This window comes from Caloenas nicobarica, chromosome 24 (assembly GCF_036013445.1).
Source record: "Caloenas nicobarica isolate bCalNic1 chromosome 24, bCalNic1.hap1, whole genome shotgun sequence".
In the NCBI taxonomy this organism is placed as follows: Eukaryota; Metazoa; Chordata; class Aves; order Columbiformes; family Columbidae; genus Caloenas; species Caloenas nicobarica.
The window spans coordinates 3,995,565-4,012,775 of record NC_088268.1 but is presented as its reverse complement, the minus strand read 5'-3'; the positions used below and the strand labels follow the sequence as shown (position 1 = coordinate 4,012,775).

Genomic DNA, 17,211 nt, shown 5'->3' with positions numbered 1-17,211 from the left:
ATTTACGCTTTTTTGCCAAAGCCGAACATCCCTTGAGCAGCCGGCGGCATGAGCAGCCCGAGCGGAGCCGAGGGCTCGGGGATGCTCATGCACAAGATGCACAGCGGGAAGTCACAGCTCGGCGTGACGTCACCGTAACGCACAGCAAAGCTCTGTACATTTACATACAGAGAGCCACATCCAGCATTCCACGAGTATGTTTTTTTTAACGCATGTGGTAGATTACAGAACAAACAAGCAACCCCACGGCACACATTAGCACCAGCCTGACTCTGAACTCTATGTATGGCAGGAGAGTTTATCCCCAGCAGTTACACCAGCAGCTACCGAGGGACCGGCACGGTTCCTCCCGTCCCCACGGAGCCGTTTCAGCCAAGTGACAAACATCACTCGGAGACCTGACGCTGGGCTGGATGCTGCATCGGAAAACACCTGCAGCCACTTAAAAAAAGAAAAAAAAAAAGTCAATGATTTGACTTGTGCTGGCTGCAGAAACTCCTGGCCAGGCTGGCAGCCGGGGACAGAGCCTCATTTATTTGCAAACTGTCACATCCAGCGGCACTGCCCGTTGATGCTATTTTCAGGCGTCGTGCCCCACATGCAGACACAGCAGTTTACGCAAAACATCCCAGCTCCCCGGTCAGACACCCCAGATAATTGCGGAAATGAAGACTATTTTTGCGCAGCACTGAGCGGCACAAGGCCAGCTCCTGCCTCACATTTTCACTGAAAACTGCTGCCGTGCTCCACTCAGGGCACACAGACACAACCAGCAGGCAGTTTGAGCAGCAAAGTGGCAACAGAGCTCGTGCTGATCCCCTTCACCCAGGTGAATTAGCCCAGAAGCCCCTTAAAGCCTCCAGGAGTGCAAAGCTTGGTCCTGGACTCCTTACCTTCCTGCAGAACCATCTCCTGCATTTAAGATGCACTTTCAGGCTTTGCTCTGAAAACAGGAAGCAGCCACACGTGCTGAAGAGAGCTGAGGAGTTCTGATCCTGTGCTAGAAGTTGTTTTTCCCACATGCGCACCCAGCGCGAGCGGCACGAACGGCCCTGCCGCTGCGCCGTCAGGAGCAGCCGCAGGCACACGCCTGCTCTGCGGGATGCGCAGGGTTTGCTCTCGGGAAACCTCCAGCCCTACCCCGCGCACAGGTCATCAAAAGCTTCAGAGATAACGCACCGCTGCTTCGGGTTGATAGCAAAGTGTATTGAAGAAAGGTGAAGAGAGAGCGAGCGATCTTCTGGATGAGGTTGCTGCTGATGTATCCAAGTTCGCTCCTGCTCGGCGGGTTCCTCGGCAGGCGCGTTTCTGGTCAGGAGGACCACAATCTGCCCCGGGCTGCAGCCACCCCGAGACACAGCGCTCAGTACCCAAATCGCTTACAGAAAGCGCTTTTGTAAGGCTCCAGTCAAAGTCCTTCTCTTTAAAAGCCGAGTACCCCTTGTGGAGGCAGCCAGAAAGCCTCGGCTCCATTTCCAGCACAACCCTCAGTCAAAGCAGGGACGTGAGCAGCTGCTGGCACCCCAAGACGTGGGATGCGCAGGGGATGCTGAGCACCCCAACACCCTGACAGCACAGCAGGGCCCACGGACACGGCCCCACCGCCCACCCACTCGCTTCGTGCCGCACACCCTGGCACGACCAAACCTTGGCAAACCGCGCCTGGGCCCAGGCGCTGCTGGCAGAGCCGAGCCCACCGCACACCCTGGGGCTCACACACCATGCACCCCAAAGCCAGGGACACCTCGGTGGAGATGACCCAGGGGACACTGCCACCCGCCGCACACCCGCGCAGGTCCCGCTCGCTGTGGGAACGGCAGCCCCACGCAGGGAGAAAGGGGCTGTGACCGGGCAAAGTTCCTCGGAAGAAGTTTCCCTCCTGACCTGACACCCCCGATGATGGGGTCAGCGGGACCGGAGAGGCTCTGCCGTCCCCCCCCACCTCCTCCCCGGTGCACGGCGCTGCGCAGCCGGGCTCCCGTTCCCCGGGATGGCGCGGGCAGAGCGGAGCATCCCCTGGGCGGACAATCACCCCTTCTCCCCAGCGTATCCCCCCCCGTCTCCGACAACTTTGCTACGGCCACAACTCTCCCGGGCCCGCAGCCCCTCCGCCGAGCAGCACCGGCGGTACCGAGGGAACCGGGGCCGCCCCTGCCCGCCCTACCTGCCCAGCCGCCCGGCTCCGCCGCCGTTTGCAGCATCCTCCCGCCGGCTGCTCGCTCCCGCCTGGGCGAGCGCGCTCCCGGAGGAGGAGGAGGAGGAAGAGGAGGAGGAAGGGGGGGGATGAAGGCAGCGTGCGCGCCGCCGCGGTATGTCCCGTCCTCCCCCCCAGCCGGCGCCGTGCGCCCGTACGGGATTGGGAGGCGGGGGGAACCGCGGCGGCGCATCCCGCAGCTGCATCCCGGTGCTGCATCCCGCAGCTGCATCCCGCAGCTGCATCCCGCAGCGGGGCCTCCCCTCGGTTCGGGATGCCCCGGGCTGGGACAGGGCTGCTGCAGCCCCCCTCAGGGGAGCGCAGAGGCACCCCAGACCCTTTCCAGAAGATCTGGGAGGTCAGTAACGCGTATGGCTGGGCACACGGAGGAGGGTGACCCAGCAAGGATGTTAGGAGGACACCCTGATTTGGGGGCACAGAGGTGCCCAGTGCCACCAGCACAGGTCCCAGTCCTGCCCACCGAGTTTTCCCCTTCTTCCCGGTGTGTGGGATGAGGGTCCCCAGCCCTGTAGCCCCAGGAAGGTGGGTGGGATGGAGGGGGCCTGCAGGGAGATGCTATTTGCTCTGAAATCATAGCTGGAATGCAAGGCACCCTCCAGGCAAAGGCTTCTTTGCTGACATACAGCTGCCTTGTGCTAAGATCAACATTTTCTTGAGTGCAAAAGCATGTGTTTTCCTATCGTTGTCATTGTTATTAATATTTTAGCAGCTCCCAGAACCTTTAAGCGGGGCCACACAGTGTTGACATACAAGAGCAGATATAAAAACGACCTGCTCCCCGCCCCAAGGAATATACTGTCTAGACACATTATATAATCACATTTTGCCCTCCTCCAGGACATTTTCTTGCAGAGGATCTCAAAGCACTTCACAAAACTGCTAATGAAGCTTTGCAGCCTGGCTGGGAGGGAATCGCTCTGCCCTCCCGGGCTCTGTGGCCAAGAGCACTCTTCTCCAGAACAGATGCACTCAGGGGCTCTCTGCTCCAGGAGCTCTCGCCTGCTTGCTGCTTTGCCTCCACTAAAAAGTAGAATTGTTGCCAAGATGAAGAAGTCTGATCAGCCTCGTGAAGTCTCCGGCAGAGGGGTGGAGGCTGCTGGAAGCGAGGACAGACCCTATGGCTGAGGATGGCTTGAGGACCCCCAGCTACTGGGGAGAAAGCAGGAGCAGAGAGACCAGGCTTGGAGTTCCTCTCCAGAAGCTATTTCTAGGTCTGTAGATCCTGGAATACAAGTGGATGGCCCAGCAGCACTGGGTTATCCCTGTCCACACCAGGAGCCCCTTTCCTCGCCACCGCCAGAGCCAGGGTTGTGTCCAAGGATCAGCAGCACAGCACCACTGAGCCCCAGTGTGGCTCTCATTATAAATTACTTTGATTTTTAAGAATCCTTTCTCCAAAGCTTGGTGCATTTATTTGCCGTGCCATCTGATGTTCACAATGTAAAGTGGTGTGGTTTTTTTTCCTCTCTATAAATAATTACAGGCATTCTAATGGATCTCAAACCTTGCATTACCTTAGCTGTCGGGAGCTTGACGATTAAGGTGTAGCCTTCCTCTCCAAGGAGCAGAGACATGGCTGCAGCTCCTCCACAGACTTTTCTTCATTCCTGTTATCCCTTACAGCCTCATCCTGCCCCCAACATGCTGCAAGGAAGGTGATTGTACCCCCCCTTCCATCACCAGGCTGGGATCTCTCACCCAGCCTACATCTCCCAGCGTTCCAGCACTGGAGAGCACAGAAAATTCACTCCCCCTCCACCATAAGCACTGACTTTGCCCTCCCAAAGGCAGCCGTTCACATCGCTCATGGTCTAATGCAATATCCCTCTTGTCAATTTGCCCATCTTCTGAAGTTTTCACAATATATTCAGCAAGCCTGCGTGCAGGGATTTTTTAAAAATTAAACTAAACTTTCATGCCCATTCTAGCCTGTGAAGGGACCTAACAGGCTTTGCTGATTAAATTACTGATGAAAAAGTTCTCTAAACACTAATATCACAATCTGTTCTTTATTTCCCATACAACCCAGCCCTGTCTCTCTCCCGTCTCCTTCCCGCACAGACCCAACCTCAACTGGTTTCAAACAAAACTCCAACAGGCTGTGAGCAAACTTGTTTTCCCATCCAGAAACACAAAGACAGGGCAAAGCATTCAATGCAATATGCGTCTCAGCAGGGCAGTCCAATCCTCTCAAAGACCCTTCTTTTCTCTTGTTCAGTTCAGCTTCTCCCCGAGATATTGCTTGTGCCAAGGCCAACGGAGACTCATCGCCCTTAAACCTCTTGGTTCGCTGCAGATATCTCCGAAAATGAAGACAAACGTCTAAACAAAGAGAAGGTCGTCTCCAGCTGCAGCACAGAGAAATGCTGTGGGACAGATTAGCAGGGGGAACGGCACATCCAAATCCTCTGCACTTGCTCACGAAGGTTCTCCCACCCCCATGCTCATTTCTTCGCAGCGGCTTTTTGCATTCAAAAGAGAAGAAATGAGCCTACCAGGAAACGGGGCTGACACTTCACCTTCCCTCGCGTTGCTGGAGTTCAGCAGCTCTGCATTCAGCAAATAAGAAGTTTTACAATTAACCCAACGCTCTACGTACTCAGGGCAGCGAGTCGGCATCCCGCAGCCCGGGGTGGTCGGGGTGGCTCAGTCCCAGCATCACTTTCCAGGAGCCCTCCGGCTCCTCGGCCGCCGTGCTGAGCCCTGCCAAGCTGCTCCCGCAGCTGCCGCGGCCGTTCAGCAGCTGTTAAGCCTATAATTGTTCATCGAGTCTTTTTTTTTTTTTTTTTTTTTTTTTTTTGGATGGTGATAGCAGCACTGTCAGGGAATTAAAAATCTTTTCAAGAGCCCATAAAAGTTTCATCAATGTTTCAGCTCCAGATCATTGGGGGGGGGGGTTCGTGTCGTTGCAGCCAGAGATGGGGAAATGGGCAGCAGAACGTCTCAACAGCCAGAAGCGGTTAAAGAAATGACACCAAAATGATTCCCATCAGACAGGGAGGGCACCAGCCTGGCAAACACTCACACTTGGCTTCAGAGGAGCACATGGTACCCCCAGGGGCAAAGGTTTGTGCTCTGCAAGAGATGCTATAAAAATGGGATAAGCTTTTCCGTTTTTTCCCATTTATACAGCCCTTTCCACACCAGCACTTCGCAAATAGTTCGTTAATTAAATCTCAGCACCCTTCTGTGAGATGAGCCCGTACCAGCAGCTCTTCAGGGTGTGTGGTTTGAAGGTCGACCTGAGCTGAGCTCCTGTTGGGCACCCAGGGGTGCAAGAAACGCCTCGCTGGGTGCAGGGACAACAGAGGGACCCCCAGCACTTGGAAACCACCCCCCTCCCATGGCACCCACACCCCCAGCCCTGCTCCCCCTGTCACCGCTTGTCCTCGCAGCCCCGTTTCACCGCCGGGCGCCTCGGCTGCAGCATCGGCTCCTGAAAGAGGTACCAACAACCCGTCGTTAGCGGCGAGACTCCTATTATTTTATGGCAGTTGTTCTTTCCTTCCCATCGTAACTTTTAATTAAAATCTACAAAAGGAAGATAACTAAGTCTCTCTGCATAATTGCGGGGAGTAAAATTTATGGTATAGAGAAGTGGTTTTAATTTTTAATAGACTTATTTTTAAGGAAGAGCAACACTTTGAAGGGAGCTGTGAGCTCTGGTAACGTTATCAAAGGCGAGGAGAGAAACAAAGACGGGTTTATTACATGTTTCCTATAAAACTGTTATTTTAGGGGAGTTTTGTGCTTCCTCCTAATGAGAGATGAATTGCACCAGCTTCGTTTGCTGTAGGAGGAAAATTAAAATGAAACTGATAAGAGTCCCAGCCTCTAGCTTCTGACTTACCTCCCAATTATAAATGAAAGCTCACAGGCATTCCAGAGATGGGGCTTGATGTCTACATTAATTATAAATAAATTATCTACACTTAATGTTTAAATGAAATTCCAGATAAAGCTTTATATTTAGAAGAGCGCTGTATCAGCGCATAAATATTTATGCAAAGAGTCTGGATGAACTGCGGCTGCTTCGGTGTGATGTCGGCGCGGAGCCGGAGCCCCAGATGGGTTCCTGGGGGGGAACAGAGCCCACGGGTGCTGAGAGGGGAGCGGGACAGTCGTGCCCCAAACCCAAATCACCACCCGGTTTTGGGGAGGGGAGGCATCGGGACACGTTGGGGCTGTGCCACGTGCGGAGCAGTAGCGACATCCCCTGCACATTCCAAGGTGGCTGATGGAAGCGGCTTCCCCATCGCCATCCAGCCCCCAAGGCCACGTCTTGGTGGGACCATTGAGGCATATGGTGCCAGAGCCAGGGGAGCGAGGATGAGCCCTGACCCCAGCACAGAGCAGGGGGACGTGTCAGAGCTGCCCCAGCCCCACACACCTACCTGTTCTTGAAGGTTTCTCCTGCCTTGGAGCTCAGGAAACATCTCTGAGGCCGACTCCATCCCAGCAACAAGGGGTGATGGTTTGAAACTAAAGGAGGGAGATTCAGGCTGGACGTGAGGAAGGAATTGTTGGCCCTGAGGGTGGTGAGAGCCTGGCCCAGGTTGGCCAGAGAGGTGGTGGCTGAACCATCCCTGGAGACATCCCAGGCCAGGCTGGACGGGGCTCTGAGCAACCTGAGCTGGTGCAGATGTCCCTGCTCGTGGCAGGGGGGGCACTGGATGAACTTGGAAGGTCCCTTCAACCCAAACCATTCTATGATAACCATTTCCCCACAGAATAAACGCACTTTTCTCTTCCTTCCCAACCCCAGGGACCACCAGCACCCCCCATCCAGCACCGCTCACCTTTAAACCCTCTGCCCAGGGTGAGGAGGCTGAATGGCTCCACCTGGGCAGAGGTTTTCAGTTCCTCAGCAGCGAGAAGGGGACATCAGCTGTGCCACAGCATTTTTCACAGCTTCGCCTCAGCTGCTGCAGAAAGTTTTACAGCTCACACACATTTGGCTCAGGCTTAAAAGGAGACATTTTTTATGCTTTAATGGAGCTGGCATAGAAGAGGAGAAATTTGACAGGCCCGTGGCTCAAAGCTGTGTAGAAAAACAGTAAAAGGGAATAAAAAAAAGATGCAGAAGTTCAGGTGATGTCTGGGTGGGACAGACCCCCACCAGTGTGTTCCAGCCCCCACCAGTGTGTGCTGGGCCCCCACAGTCCTCATCCAGGACACAAAAAGCATCCCAGCCAGAGCAGAGCATCCTGGACATGGAATAACATCCCATCAGGGCAGAGCATCCTGGACGCGGAATATCATCCTGCACACGGAATATCATTCCAGTCAGGGCAGAGCATCCTGGACCCAGAGTAGCATCCTGGTCAGGGCAGAGCATCCCAGCCATGGAATAACATCCCAGCCATGGAATAGCATCCCAGCCATAGAATAACATCCCAGCCATGGAATAGCATCCCAGCCATAGAATAACATCCCAGGCATGGAATAGCATTGCAGCCAGGGCAGAGCATCCCAGCCACGCAATAGCATCCCAGCCAGGGCAGACCATGCACGTGTGACCCATCAGCAAGGGTCAGGCAGCCAAACCCTGGTGCAGTTGGCCAGAAATTGCGGGAGGGTCACCTTTGGTATCACAGCCCTGCACAGTTCTCATTCTGCAACGAGAACAGTATCTCATTTCTTCCTCAATTAGCTCCTGATTATCAGTGTCCCAGGGCCCCTTTCCAGTCTCTGTTTAATGCACCATTAATAATTCATTTCTCAGATAGCAAGAACGCAGCGCGAGGTTAGGGTTTTGTGACTAATAAGTATCAGAGCAACCCTCATCTCCGAGGGACAAACGAAAGGAACAAAAATTAAAGCAAAAGAATCAAAGATAATATGCTTTGTGGCCTTTAATCAAGCGCTGGATAAAGGTTTTGATTACTCAGGTGAAGAACACACTTCTGTGGTGGGTGAGATGCACAGCCCAACCTGACCAAGGGGCCGTGATATCCCCCTGCACAGCCCGAGGTTCTGCAGCGCCTTGAGGAGGGCAAATGACATTGAAGAACTTCCAGGAACATGCTCAAATGTGCTTTTTTCCCCTCCAAAACTGCTGAGCATCCCAGGTTTCAGTGACAGAAAGTACAAACCAGACCTGCCCAGCTGCCCGACTGGCGCGCAGGAGCCTCCGTGTAACATGTGCTGTCTCTCCTGTGAGCCTGGCAAGTGTCACCTTCTCGCATAAAACACAAAAAGGACTCAAAAACCATGATGCAGAGTGGCGCATGGTCCCGCACGGGATGGAAAGGAGCAGCAGCTCCTTGCTTTCTCCCACCACTGCCAGTCCGCGGGGCCCTGTTTTGGGTAATAGGAGAGAAACCACGGGGGAAAAACAAAACCCACCCAACCAACCAAAAAAAGGCCAAAATAACCACAGCAGCCAGGTGGGAGAGGGGCAGAGGCAGCACTGGCGTCTTGGCAGCTGCATGTTAAGTGTGACGGGTTTCTGACACATCCAATTATAAAGCCGAGTCTCAGCAGAATCGCAGTCCTGCGATTTAGGGCACGAAATTCTTGTTTGGGAATTTTCCGAATATTGTGACTTGCGCCACAGATCCCTGTGGGCCCTGGGCTGCGCCAGCACCCGCCAAACCGTCCGTGGGTCTCACCCCCAGCCTGGTGCATCCCCTCCCATCCTCTCCCTTCCCCGGCACAGCTGGCATCACCCAGCCACATGCCAGGGAGCTTTTTTAGCCTAAGAACAATAAAACCGCGGCGATTATATTTCCTACCTCCCCACTCAGGGCGGGAGGGAAATTGTTTGATGCTAATCCCCTTGTTTAATCCACCGGCAACCTGATGTGCTAACAGTCAAGATTAACTCCCGGCGGGGAACCGTCAGACGTGCAGCCGTGGGTCGTGGGGACAGCGGAGCAGAGCAAGACGAGGACGTCCCCATGAGGATGTGCCCATGTCCTTTGCGGGCTCCCACATGCTCCCGGCAGCAAAGGGGAGGTACAAGCAGCCTGGAGAGGGGGCTTTTGGTTTTCAGGACCCAGTTCCTCCACAATGAGCAGTTTTCACCAAGCTGGAATTTCCCCTGGTATAGCAAGGGAGGCTCCAGCTGTCCCAGGAAAGGTCACCTCGGGGGCTGACATGCTCCCAGGCTCTGGCAGAGATATTGTGCGACAGCAAGATTTTCAGACGCACCCAGGAAGCAAAATTCAGTCCCCCATCTCCCTCACCCATGATGCCACCAGGCCAGAGCCTCAGGGACAGGATGGAGCAGCCCCCCAGGTCAGGACCCCCAGTCTTGAATGCCCATGCTCCAGCCAGGGCATCACTTGGAGAAAGATGCTCAAGGATCCTGCTCTAGCCCCTCTTGCTGTAGACCTGCGCCTGATTTTGAGTCTCAATTTGTCTGACTTTATCTTGAAGCTCTCAGTTCTTATTATTCCTCTCTCAGCTAAGTTAAAGAGCTCTTTAATACCTGGCAGTTTTCTCCCTGGGAAGGTACTTGCACACTGTAATCAAGTCACATCTCAGGCTACTTTTCGATAAGCTAAACAGATTGAGCTCCAAGTCTCTGCTAAACACCCAGCCTCGGGAAAGGGCCAATCTGAGGCACTGCCAAGCAGAGCGGAGCTGGAGTTTTTTCAGCTGGTGCATTGAAAGGTGAATTGTTGCTTTCTGATGCACTGATGACAAATGAAATGGGCTGTATAAAAATAAATCGTTGCATTGCCCTCGTTCTGCTCTGTGAGCACATGCAGCTGCTGGAGACACGAGGGGTGCTGGGGAAGGAGGGTGCGGGTGCTCCTGGGGCTGTGTCCATCCCCACACCGACCCTGCAAAAGAACAGGTGGAAAACAGCTTTTTCGCACTTTTGCCAGCAAAACTTGCTGCAGCAGCTGTTTGCTGCGGGGCTAATGGTGCCTGTCTCCACTTACAGGCAGGGAGTTATGATGGCCGGGAATGTAAGTGCTTCAGGGAGCTGAGATAAGCAAAGATGCTCTGAGCCACAGACTTAAACCCAGAGGTTATTGGCAGGGGATGTGTCAGCGCTCAAGAACCAGTCCAGCAGCCCTCTCTAATACCTGGCTCTTGACAGGGCAATTGGAGTGATGAAGTGGGGCTTCAGGTTGATTTAATCACAGGACAAGCCTGCCCAGGGCTGCACCAAGGGCCAGATAAAATTGTCACTCTCCTTGGGGACACAGCCACACTGTGTCACAGGGAGGAGGGACCAGGGTGGCACAGGCCAGGGTGCAGCACCCTCGGGGGAGCCCAGCCCTGGACTGTGCAGTGAGCGGGGGGAGCAGAGGGACAGGCCAGCCCCACCACACACAGACCTGGTCAGACACAGACTTTCAGCCTCCCTGAGTCCCTGTGGCTCCAAAACCAATTTATCAGCATGCTCCAGACCTGATCGACGGCGGGAGCGACCCGAATGGCTGATCAGAGGGGATCAGCCACTGACCCTGCCCCAGGCTGAGGCATGCAGTGACAGCCAGGGTGGATTAATGGGATTGCAGGGATGCACATCCCTGCACCCTCACATGGGCCAGCCTGACCAGAGGCAGCCTGGGGACTCAGCCACCCGAGGCCAGCTCTGAAGGATGCCGGCTCTGAAGGATGCCGGCTCTGAAGGACGCTGGCCAAGGTCGCAGCACCGATTGCTGCAGCTCAGCTGCTCCCCGCTGCCAAGCCCAAGGTGACCGAGCCCCCAGGAAGGAGAAGCCAGATGGGGGCTGGCATTAAAGCAGAGATGCACAGGGAAGAACAGGCAGAGGCTGGATGCAGACCCACTTCTAAAACCTGCAGAGTCCCAGAGAGCGATGCTTGTCCTGGCCCTGTACCCCACAGGGCCAGATGCACCCCCTCAAAAATGGGCAAGTTTGGGTCAACGTTACAGAAATTCTGGGTTTGAGCACCGAAGTGGACAACCTGATCCGTCTAGGCTGGTGAGAGGTTGTACCACCCATTCCTGCAGGCATCCATCAGGTTAACTCACAGCCTGGATTGCCCAAGCACAAATCAGGGCAATTTGAGCTTATCAAAAGGATCTGGGGTCCCTGCAGGAGGGATCCTGCCTGGGGAGAGGTAGGACAGGCCATCCCAGCCCACAGAGAGCTACAAATAACTCAAACGGCCTCGTTACCCACTTTCTGATGAACAGTTTGATTTCGTGTTTTCCCCGGGGCTAACACCACCTGAAACTGGGCTGCACCTCATTACAGCAGAAGCTGCTTGCTGCCTTGAAAGTCAGGCAGGAGCTTGCTCCGAGCACGCATCTTTGCTGGAGATAACGGCCTCTGGCGAGGAGCCGCGGTGGTACCGGGGTACTGTGCTCCCACGGGTGGCAGGCCAGAGAAGGGACGAGATTTGGACAGACATCACTCTCGGGCATCAGATGCCCCTGCCTGTGCCCGCGGCCGCCAGCACCCGGTGGAAAAGCCGCCTCTTGCCCTTCGCGGCAGCTCCTTGTGCCCGGTAGGACCGGGCAGGGAGCACGGACAGACCGCAGTCCCCCCGCATCTCCCGGAGCGACCCTCAACCCGCCGAGCAACCGCGCTGCTTACCGGCACCGACACGCGTGGCGGGATCCCGCGGGGAAGGGACGCGCGCGGAGCCGGTGCGATCACCGCAGCGTCCCCGGCACCCGCCGGGCACCGGCTGAGCATCCCCCCGCCGGCGGGCGGCTCCTGCGGGCCGGACCCGCTGCGCCGGGCGTCCCCCGGCTCTCCCCGGGCATCGCCCCCGTCCCACGGCCGGGCTGGGCCGGGGTTTCCCTCTAGCGACCGGCGGCGGCAGAGCACACGGGGACGGGGGCGGGATCCGGGGCTGCAGCATCCCGGGCCGGGCGCGGAGACCCGGGGCCCCCGGTACCGAAACCCACCTCGAGACCAGGGTCCTGAGCCGCCCTGGAGGGGCTGAGGCTCCTTCTATGGGAGGGTTCTACAGAGTGACAAGATGGTGAGGGTTGCAGGGACCTCTGGAGGTTCCCCAGCCCCAGCCCTGCTCACGCACGATCGCCAGAGCAGATCAAGCAGGGTCACGTCCAGGTGGGTTTGAATGTCTCCAGAGAAGGAGACTGTGTCTGCGCACAGCAAGTGAAACTGCCACCACTTCCTTCGTTCCCAGTGCATACACACATTTTTTAATGGAGGACCATCGCATTCCAAAAGCAGATTGCCAGCTGCCAGAGAAACACTGGGCCCATGTGAAATGGCTGGTTCTGGCAGGGTCATGGATACAGCCCCCAGCATCTGGCAGCTTTAGGGGGCAGGAGGGGAAGGCAGCATCTCAGGGAGCAGATGCCAGCGAGCAGGGAAGGGTTTCGGTGCTTTCCCATCCCAGTGTCTCATATTTTCTGCATGGGCTCAGCAAATCCTCCTCTTGCACTCGCAGGCTTTAGCAAGGGATGTGATACAGCGGCTCAGTCCAGCGAGGAAAAGAGGAGCCTGGAGGGAGGGTCCCACACCAAAGGTGATGGGAAGGGTCCCACTGTCCCAGGAGGTGGCCTGGGAATAGTCCTCTTCTGAGCAGAGCCCATGCTAGAAGGACAGGCCGTGGGTGCTGGAGCAGTACTCCACGTAGTCAAACTCCTTGACAGGGAATGTCACAGCACTCCACTTCTTGTACCTCCTCTTCTCAGCTGGTGTCTCCACCACGAAGTTTTTGATGCAGAGCATAGGCAGCTTCACCTGCTTGTAGATCATCTCCATTCCCCAGTCCTGTGTGGGCAGGGAGGGGACAGTCACGCAGCCTGCGCTGCAGCATCCCCAGGCTGCAGAGCCAAGCACACCTGCGATGGACGCAGCTCCTTGCTCCCGGGGTACATCCCCGTTTGGAGAGAGCTGCCCGTGTCCCACAAGTGTGTCTCACACACCACATGTGCCGAGGGGAGGCACAGCTCCATTCCTCAACCAGGAGCTGGGACACAGGGCACGGCCCCTCCTGCCCCGGGGACATTGCCACTCGCCGCGCTCACCTGGCTGCACTCACTGCACGAGATGCGGCAGCCGGGCTCCCAGTCCTTGAAAGTCCGCTGGAATTCTATTTTCCCAGAGGAAACTCTGTAATACAGCCTGCAAGGATGGGGCCGAAAGATACTCTAAGGATGACGGGCCAGGAGACAGATGGTCACACAGTCCCACAAAGCCCCCCTGAGCTGGCAGCTGGGCTCTGCCCGCTCGCCCCTGCCAGCACCCGGCTCCTACCCGAAGTTGGGGTTGACGTTAATGTGGTGCATGCCCTCCACGGTGCGGAGGTCGCTGCCGCGGCACACCGCCGTGTTGCAGTTGACACAGTAGAGGTAAACGGCGTCGGGGTCGTGCAGCTGCCGCCTCTCACCGATCCTGGCCTTCTTCATCAGCCAGCTGGCCACGGCGACTCGCTGCAGCTCCGTGATCTGCAGGGACGGGGAGCAGGACGGGGCTCAGTGCAGGGCAGTGGGCATGGGCAGATGGAAGGCACAGGATCACGGGGTGGTTGGGGTTGCAGGGACCTCTGGAGAACTCCCAGCCCAACCCCTGCTAAAGCAGAGTCACCAGAGCAGGTCGCCCAGGGTCGTGCCCAGCGCTCACCTTGAGGCGGTATTCCCGCTCGGGCATGGCTTGCACCGCTCGGATCGCCCTCTCCATCAGCTCCACCAGGTCCTCGTTGAGCAGCTCCCGGGAGACCTCTCTGCTGTTGGCTTTGGCGAGGACCGAGTAGACGCTGTTCTCGGCACGGGCACGGCCCCGGGCCTGCAGCACAAGGGCCAAACGCTGCGGTCAGCAGAGGGGGGACATGGCCAACCCCCTGCACCCCCCCGTGCCACCCCCCGAGGATGGATCCACCCTCCACACCCCGCTGTGTCTCGCTAAGGAGATGCTCTGCCAGCGGCTGGGCTCCTCCCCAGGATGCAAGAGCCCTCGTGGCACATCCCCGTGGCTTTCAGGCATCCCCCCAACACAGGACCAGGCAGAGCAGCCTAAGGGAGCCCAGGCAGCTACCTGCATCATGGCGATCTCGTTGGTCATCAGCCCATAGCGGACCACGATGTTGCACTCAGGGATATCCAGGCCCTCCTCGGCCACACTGGTGGAGAAGAGCAGGTTGAGGGCTCCCTCTCGGAACAGCTTGATCACATCCTGCTGCTCATTCTGGGAGGAGAAGGGACGATGCTGAAGCAGCCGCGTAGGGCTCTGTGTCCCTGCCAGCACCCGCAACACCCACAAAGTTTGCAGAGAGGAGAAGAATCATAGAATCATTTTGGTTGGGAAAGACCCTCAAGATCGAGTCCAACCATTAACCCAACCCTGGCACTAACCCATGTCCCTAAGAACTTAATCTCTGCATCCGCTCACCTGCGTCATGTGCCTGGTCTGGTTGCTGTAGCCGGCGCCGGTGAGGACGGCAGCCCTGATGTGCTCCCCGCAGAGCGCGGCCGTGTCCTGCAGCCAGCTGAGCAGGCTGTGGGCGCTCTGCCGGGTCTTGGTGAAGACGATGCCACGAGAAGTACCCAGGGGCTGGAAATGCTCCCGCAGGATCTGCTCCAGTTTGCCCAGCCTGGGATTCTCATAGCGCCGGTCCCCAGCAAACGCCTGCAGGCTCGTCCTGTTCTCTGCACCGGTGAGCAGGGTATCAGGGGAGGCTCCTGCCCTCCCAAACGCAGCCAGAACCAACCCCTCCATGCTCTCCCGTTACCCTCAAACGTGGCGGTGAGGAACTGTTCAGTTGGGTCCTTCGTGTCCCTCTCGGTGGCATAGAACTGCTGGAGGCACTGGAAGGCGTCGATCATCCGCACCGTGTCGTTGATCAGCAAAGCGTCGTTGTACTTGCGCAGGTGCAGCGCGCACACCCGCGTCTTGCGGCAAAACGTCTCCGCCGCTGGCGAGGGACAAGGACACGCCACGGTCACAGCCTGGCCCCACGGCTGGTGGCTCTGCCCTGTGGCACCACCACCTCCTCACCTCTCTTCTCCACCTCCACGATGCGCTGCTCGTAAATCTGCGTGCCGAAGTCCCGCGGCAGGGCGGGCATCTCCATGTACTGCTGGATCTGCTCCATTACCTTCTTCAACCGCTCGCCAAAGGGGTCCTGGGAGCAGAGAGGGGCTCAGGACCCGAGGAATTGGTGACACTGCTCCAGAGAACCTTGGAGGTGAAGCCCGGTGTGCCTGGCCCAGGGTTAGGGGCTGTTTGTACAGCAGGACCCGGATGGTTGTGGGATCCGCTTGCACCAAAGCTCTGGATAAAGTGACTCCTCACTCTGGCCTGAGATAAGGGACGGAGGGACGCAGCCACACGGCTCTTGGGGGTCTTGCCTTCCACTGACCGGCCGCCCCTCACCTGTGCTCTCTCCTGGCACAGGTCGTACTGCTTCCTGGGCTGGGGGACGTGGGTCTGCAGCTGCTCCAACTCCTCCTGTGCCGACGTGATCTTCTCGGTGTCCAGGTTGGCACAGATCTGAGAGGGCGAGACCCCGCGGCCAGCCCTCAGCCCAGGGGGATGCGGCACGTGGTGTTCGCTGGCACCCCAGCGAGTTTGGGGACATCTCCCCCGGGCCACCCAGCGCCTGCACGCTGGGTTATCAACACCCACCCTAAGAGACACCCCAGGAGAAGCCCTGGCAGGGCCACCCACCCTGTCTCAGCACAGGACCCACCTGCAAGATGTGCTCTACAGCCCCCTCAAAGGAAGTTGCCCCCCCGGTGCCAGGGGACGCTGTCAGGCCCAGGACCTGCGGCAGGTCCTGCTGCCCACAGAGCTTGCGCTGGAGGTAATTCAGCATGATTTTGTTGTAGACGGCTTCCTTGTGCGTGTGGTGGCACTCATCTATCACCAGCAGCGAGAAATCTGCACCGGGAGGGGAGCAGGATGAGCCGCACCACAGGGGAGGCTCGGCCGAGACAGTCCCACCCCAACCCAGCCGTGGGGCCAGAGGCACTGGGGGTCCCGCACCCACCCGTCAGCTCCACGTGCATGTCCTCCTCCCCGCTGACCAGCGCGTTCTGCAGGATCTGGGCTGTGCAGATGACAACGTCGCTCCGCTTCACCACGGAGGCGAAGAAGGACTTCTCGCTGCTGTCCCCGCTGATGGCCGTCACCCTGAAGTCCTTCTGCAGCACGTTGAACTCCTTCTTGGCATGTTGCTCCACCAAGTGCACCTGCGTCCCCGAGACCCCGCTCAGCCCGAGACCACCACCCAGGACCACCGCCCGGGAGCCTGTGGCCGGCAGGCACTGGCACCCCATTACCACCAAGGCAGGGGACCGGGGACGGGTGGCACCTTGTTGACCAGCACGGCCACCCTGCCACCCCGCCGGCTCTCCAGGTGCTGCCGGCAGACGTGGACGGCAGCGCGGGTCTTGCCGGCGCCCGTGGGCAACCAGATGATGCTGTTGTGGCCACGCAGGGCCGGGGTCACCACTTCCCGCTGGTACCCCCGCAGCTCCATCCCGCTCCTGCTGCTGCCGGGGCCGGTTCGCATCAGGAAACGAAACTCAGGGCACTCTGGGCGGCGCATCCTGTCCTCCCAGAGCCCCAGCAAGGGGGGTCCCGCCGGCCGCGGTGCCGGGACTGGACGGGCAGTGGGGCCGGGCTGAGCCAGGCTGGGGGGAACCAAACCGGGGGGGCTGAGCCAAGCTGGACCGCGCTGCCCACACTGCCAACCCCCCCACGTCAGTGCCTGCCTGGCTGCAGCAGCCGGGGAACCCCCCCCGGGAGCCCCAGAGAGAAACTGAAACCAGGCAGCCTGATCCAATGCCCCACAGCCCTTTCTGGGAAGAAATTGTTCCCCAGATCCAACCTCAACCTCCCCTGGCGCAACTTGAGGCCGTTTCCTCTGGTCCTGGCGCTTGTTCCTGGGGAGCAGAGCCCGACCCCCCCTGGCTCCAAGCTCCTTTCAGGCAGGTCAGAGATCAGAAGGTCTCCCCTCAGCTCCTGTTCTCCAGCTGAACCCCCAGCTCCCTCAGCCGCTCCCATCACACTTGTGCTCCAGCCCCTCACCAGCTCCGTTCCCTTCTCTCAACTCGCTCCAGCACCCCAAGGGCTTTCTTGCGA

At 57.8% G+C, this 17,211-nt stretch overlaps 1 protein-coding gene across 1 annotated transcript; it reads right to left on the bottom strand.

Annotated features, from left to right (window-relative positions):
• Positions 1 to 12,339: 12,339 nt before the first annotated feature.
• On the bottom strand, positions 12,340 to 16,639 carry DHX58 (DExH-box helicase 58). Its single transcript, XM_065651385.1, has 12 exons — positions 16,439 to 16,639; positions 16,115 to 16,316; positions 15,815 to 16,005; positions 15,499 to 15,615; positions 15,121 to 15,247; positions 14,855 to 15,037; positions 14,515 to 14,771; positions 14,161 to 14,310; positions 13,750 to 13,911; positions 13,384 to 13,574; positions 13,155 to 13,251; positions 12,340 to 12,897 (listed from the first exon to the last, which is right to left on the bottom strand). Exons 1-12 carry the CDS (start codon positions 16,637 to 16,639, stop codon positions 12,718 to 12,720), a joined length of 2,058 nt encoding a protein of 685 aa, XP_065507457.1. The 3' UTR covers positions 12,340 to 12,717.
• Positions 16,640 to 17,211: the final 572 nt, after the last annotated feature.

Bases quoted from the DNA above. Each gene is read 5' to 3' on its own strand.
- DHX58 (XM_065651385.1), bottom strand. From the start codon at position 16,639: ATGCGAACCGGCCCCGGCAGCAGCAGGAGCGGGATGGAGCTGCGGGGG. The intron at 16,006-16,114 runs GTGGGTGCGGGA...CTCCCGGTGCAG, and splicing joins CATGCACGTGGAGCTGACGG to ATTTCTCGCTGCTGGTGATA. The intron at 14,772-14,854 runs GTAACGGGAGAG...TCACCGGTGCAG, and splicing joins CCTCACCGCCACGTTTGAGG to AGAACAGGACGAGCCTGCAG.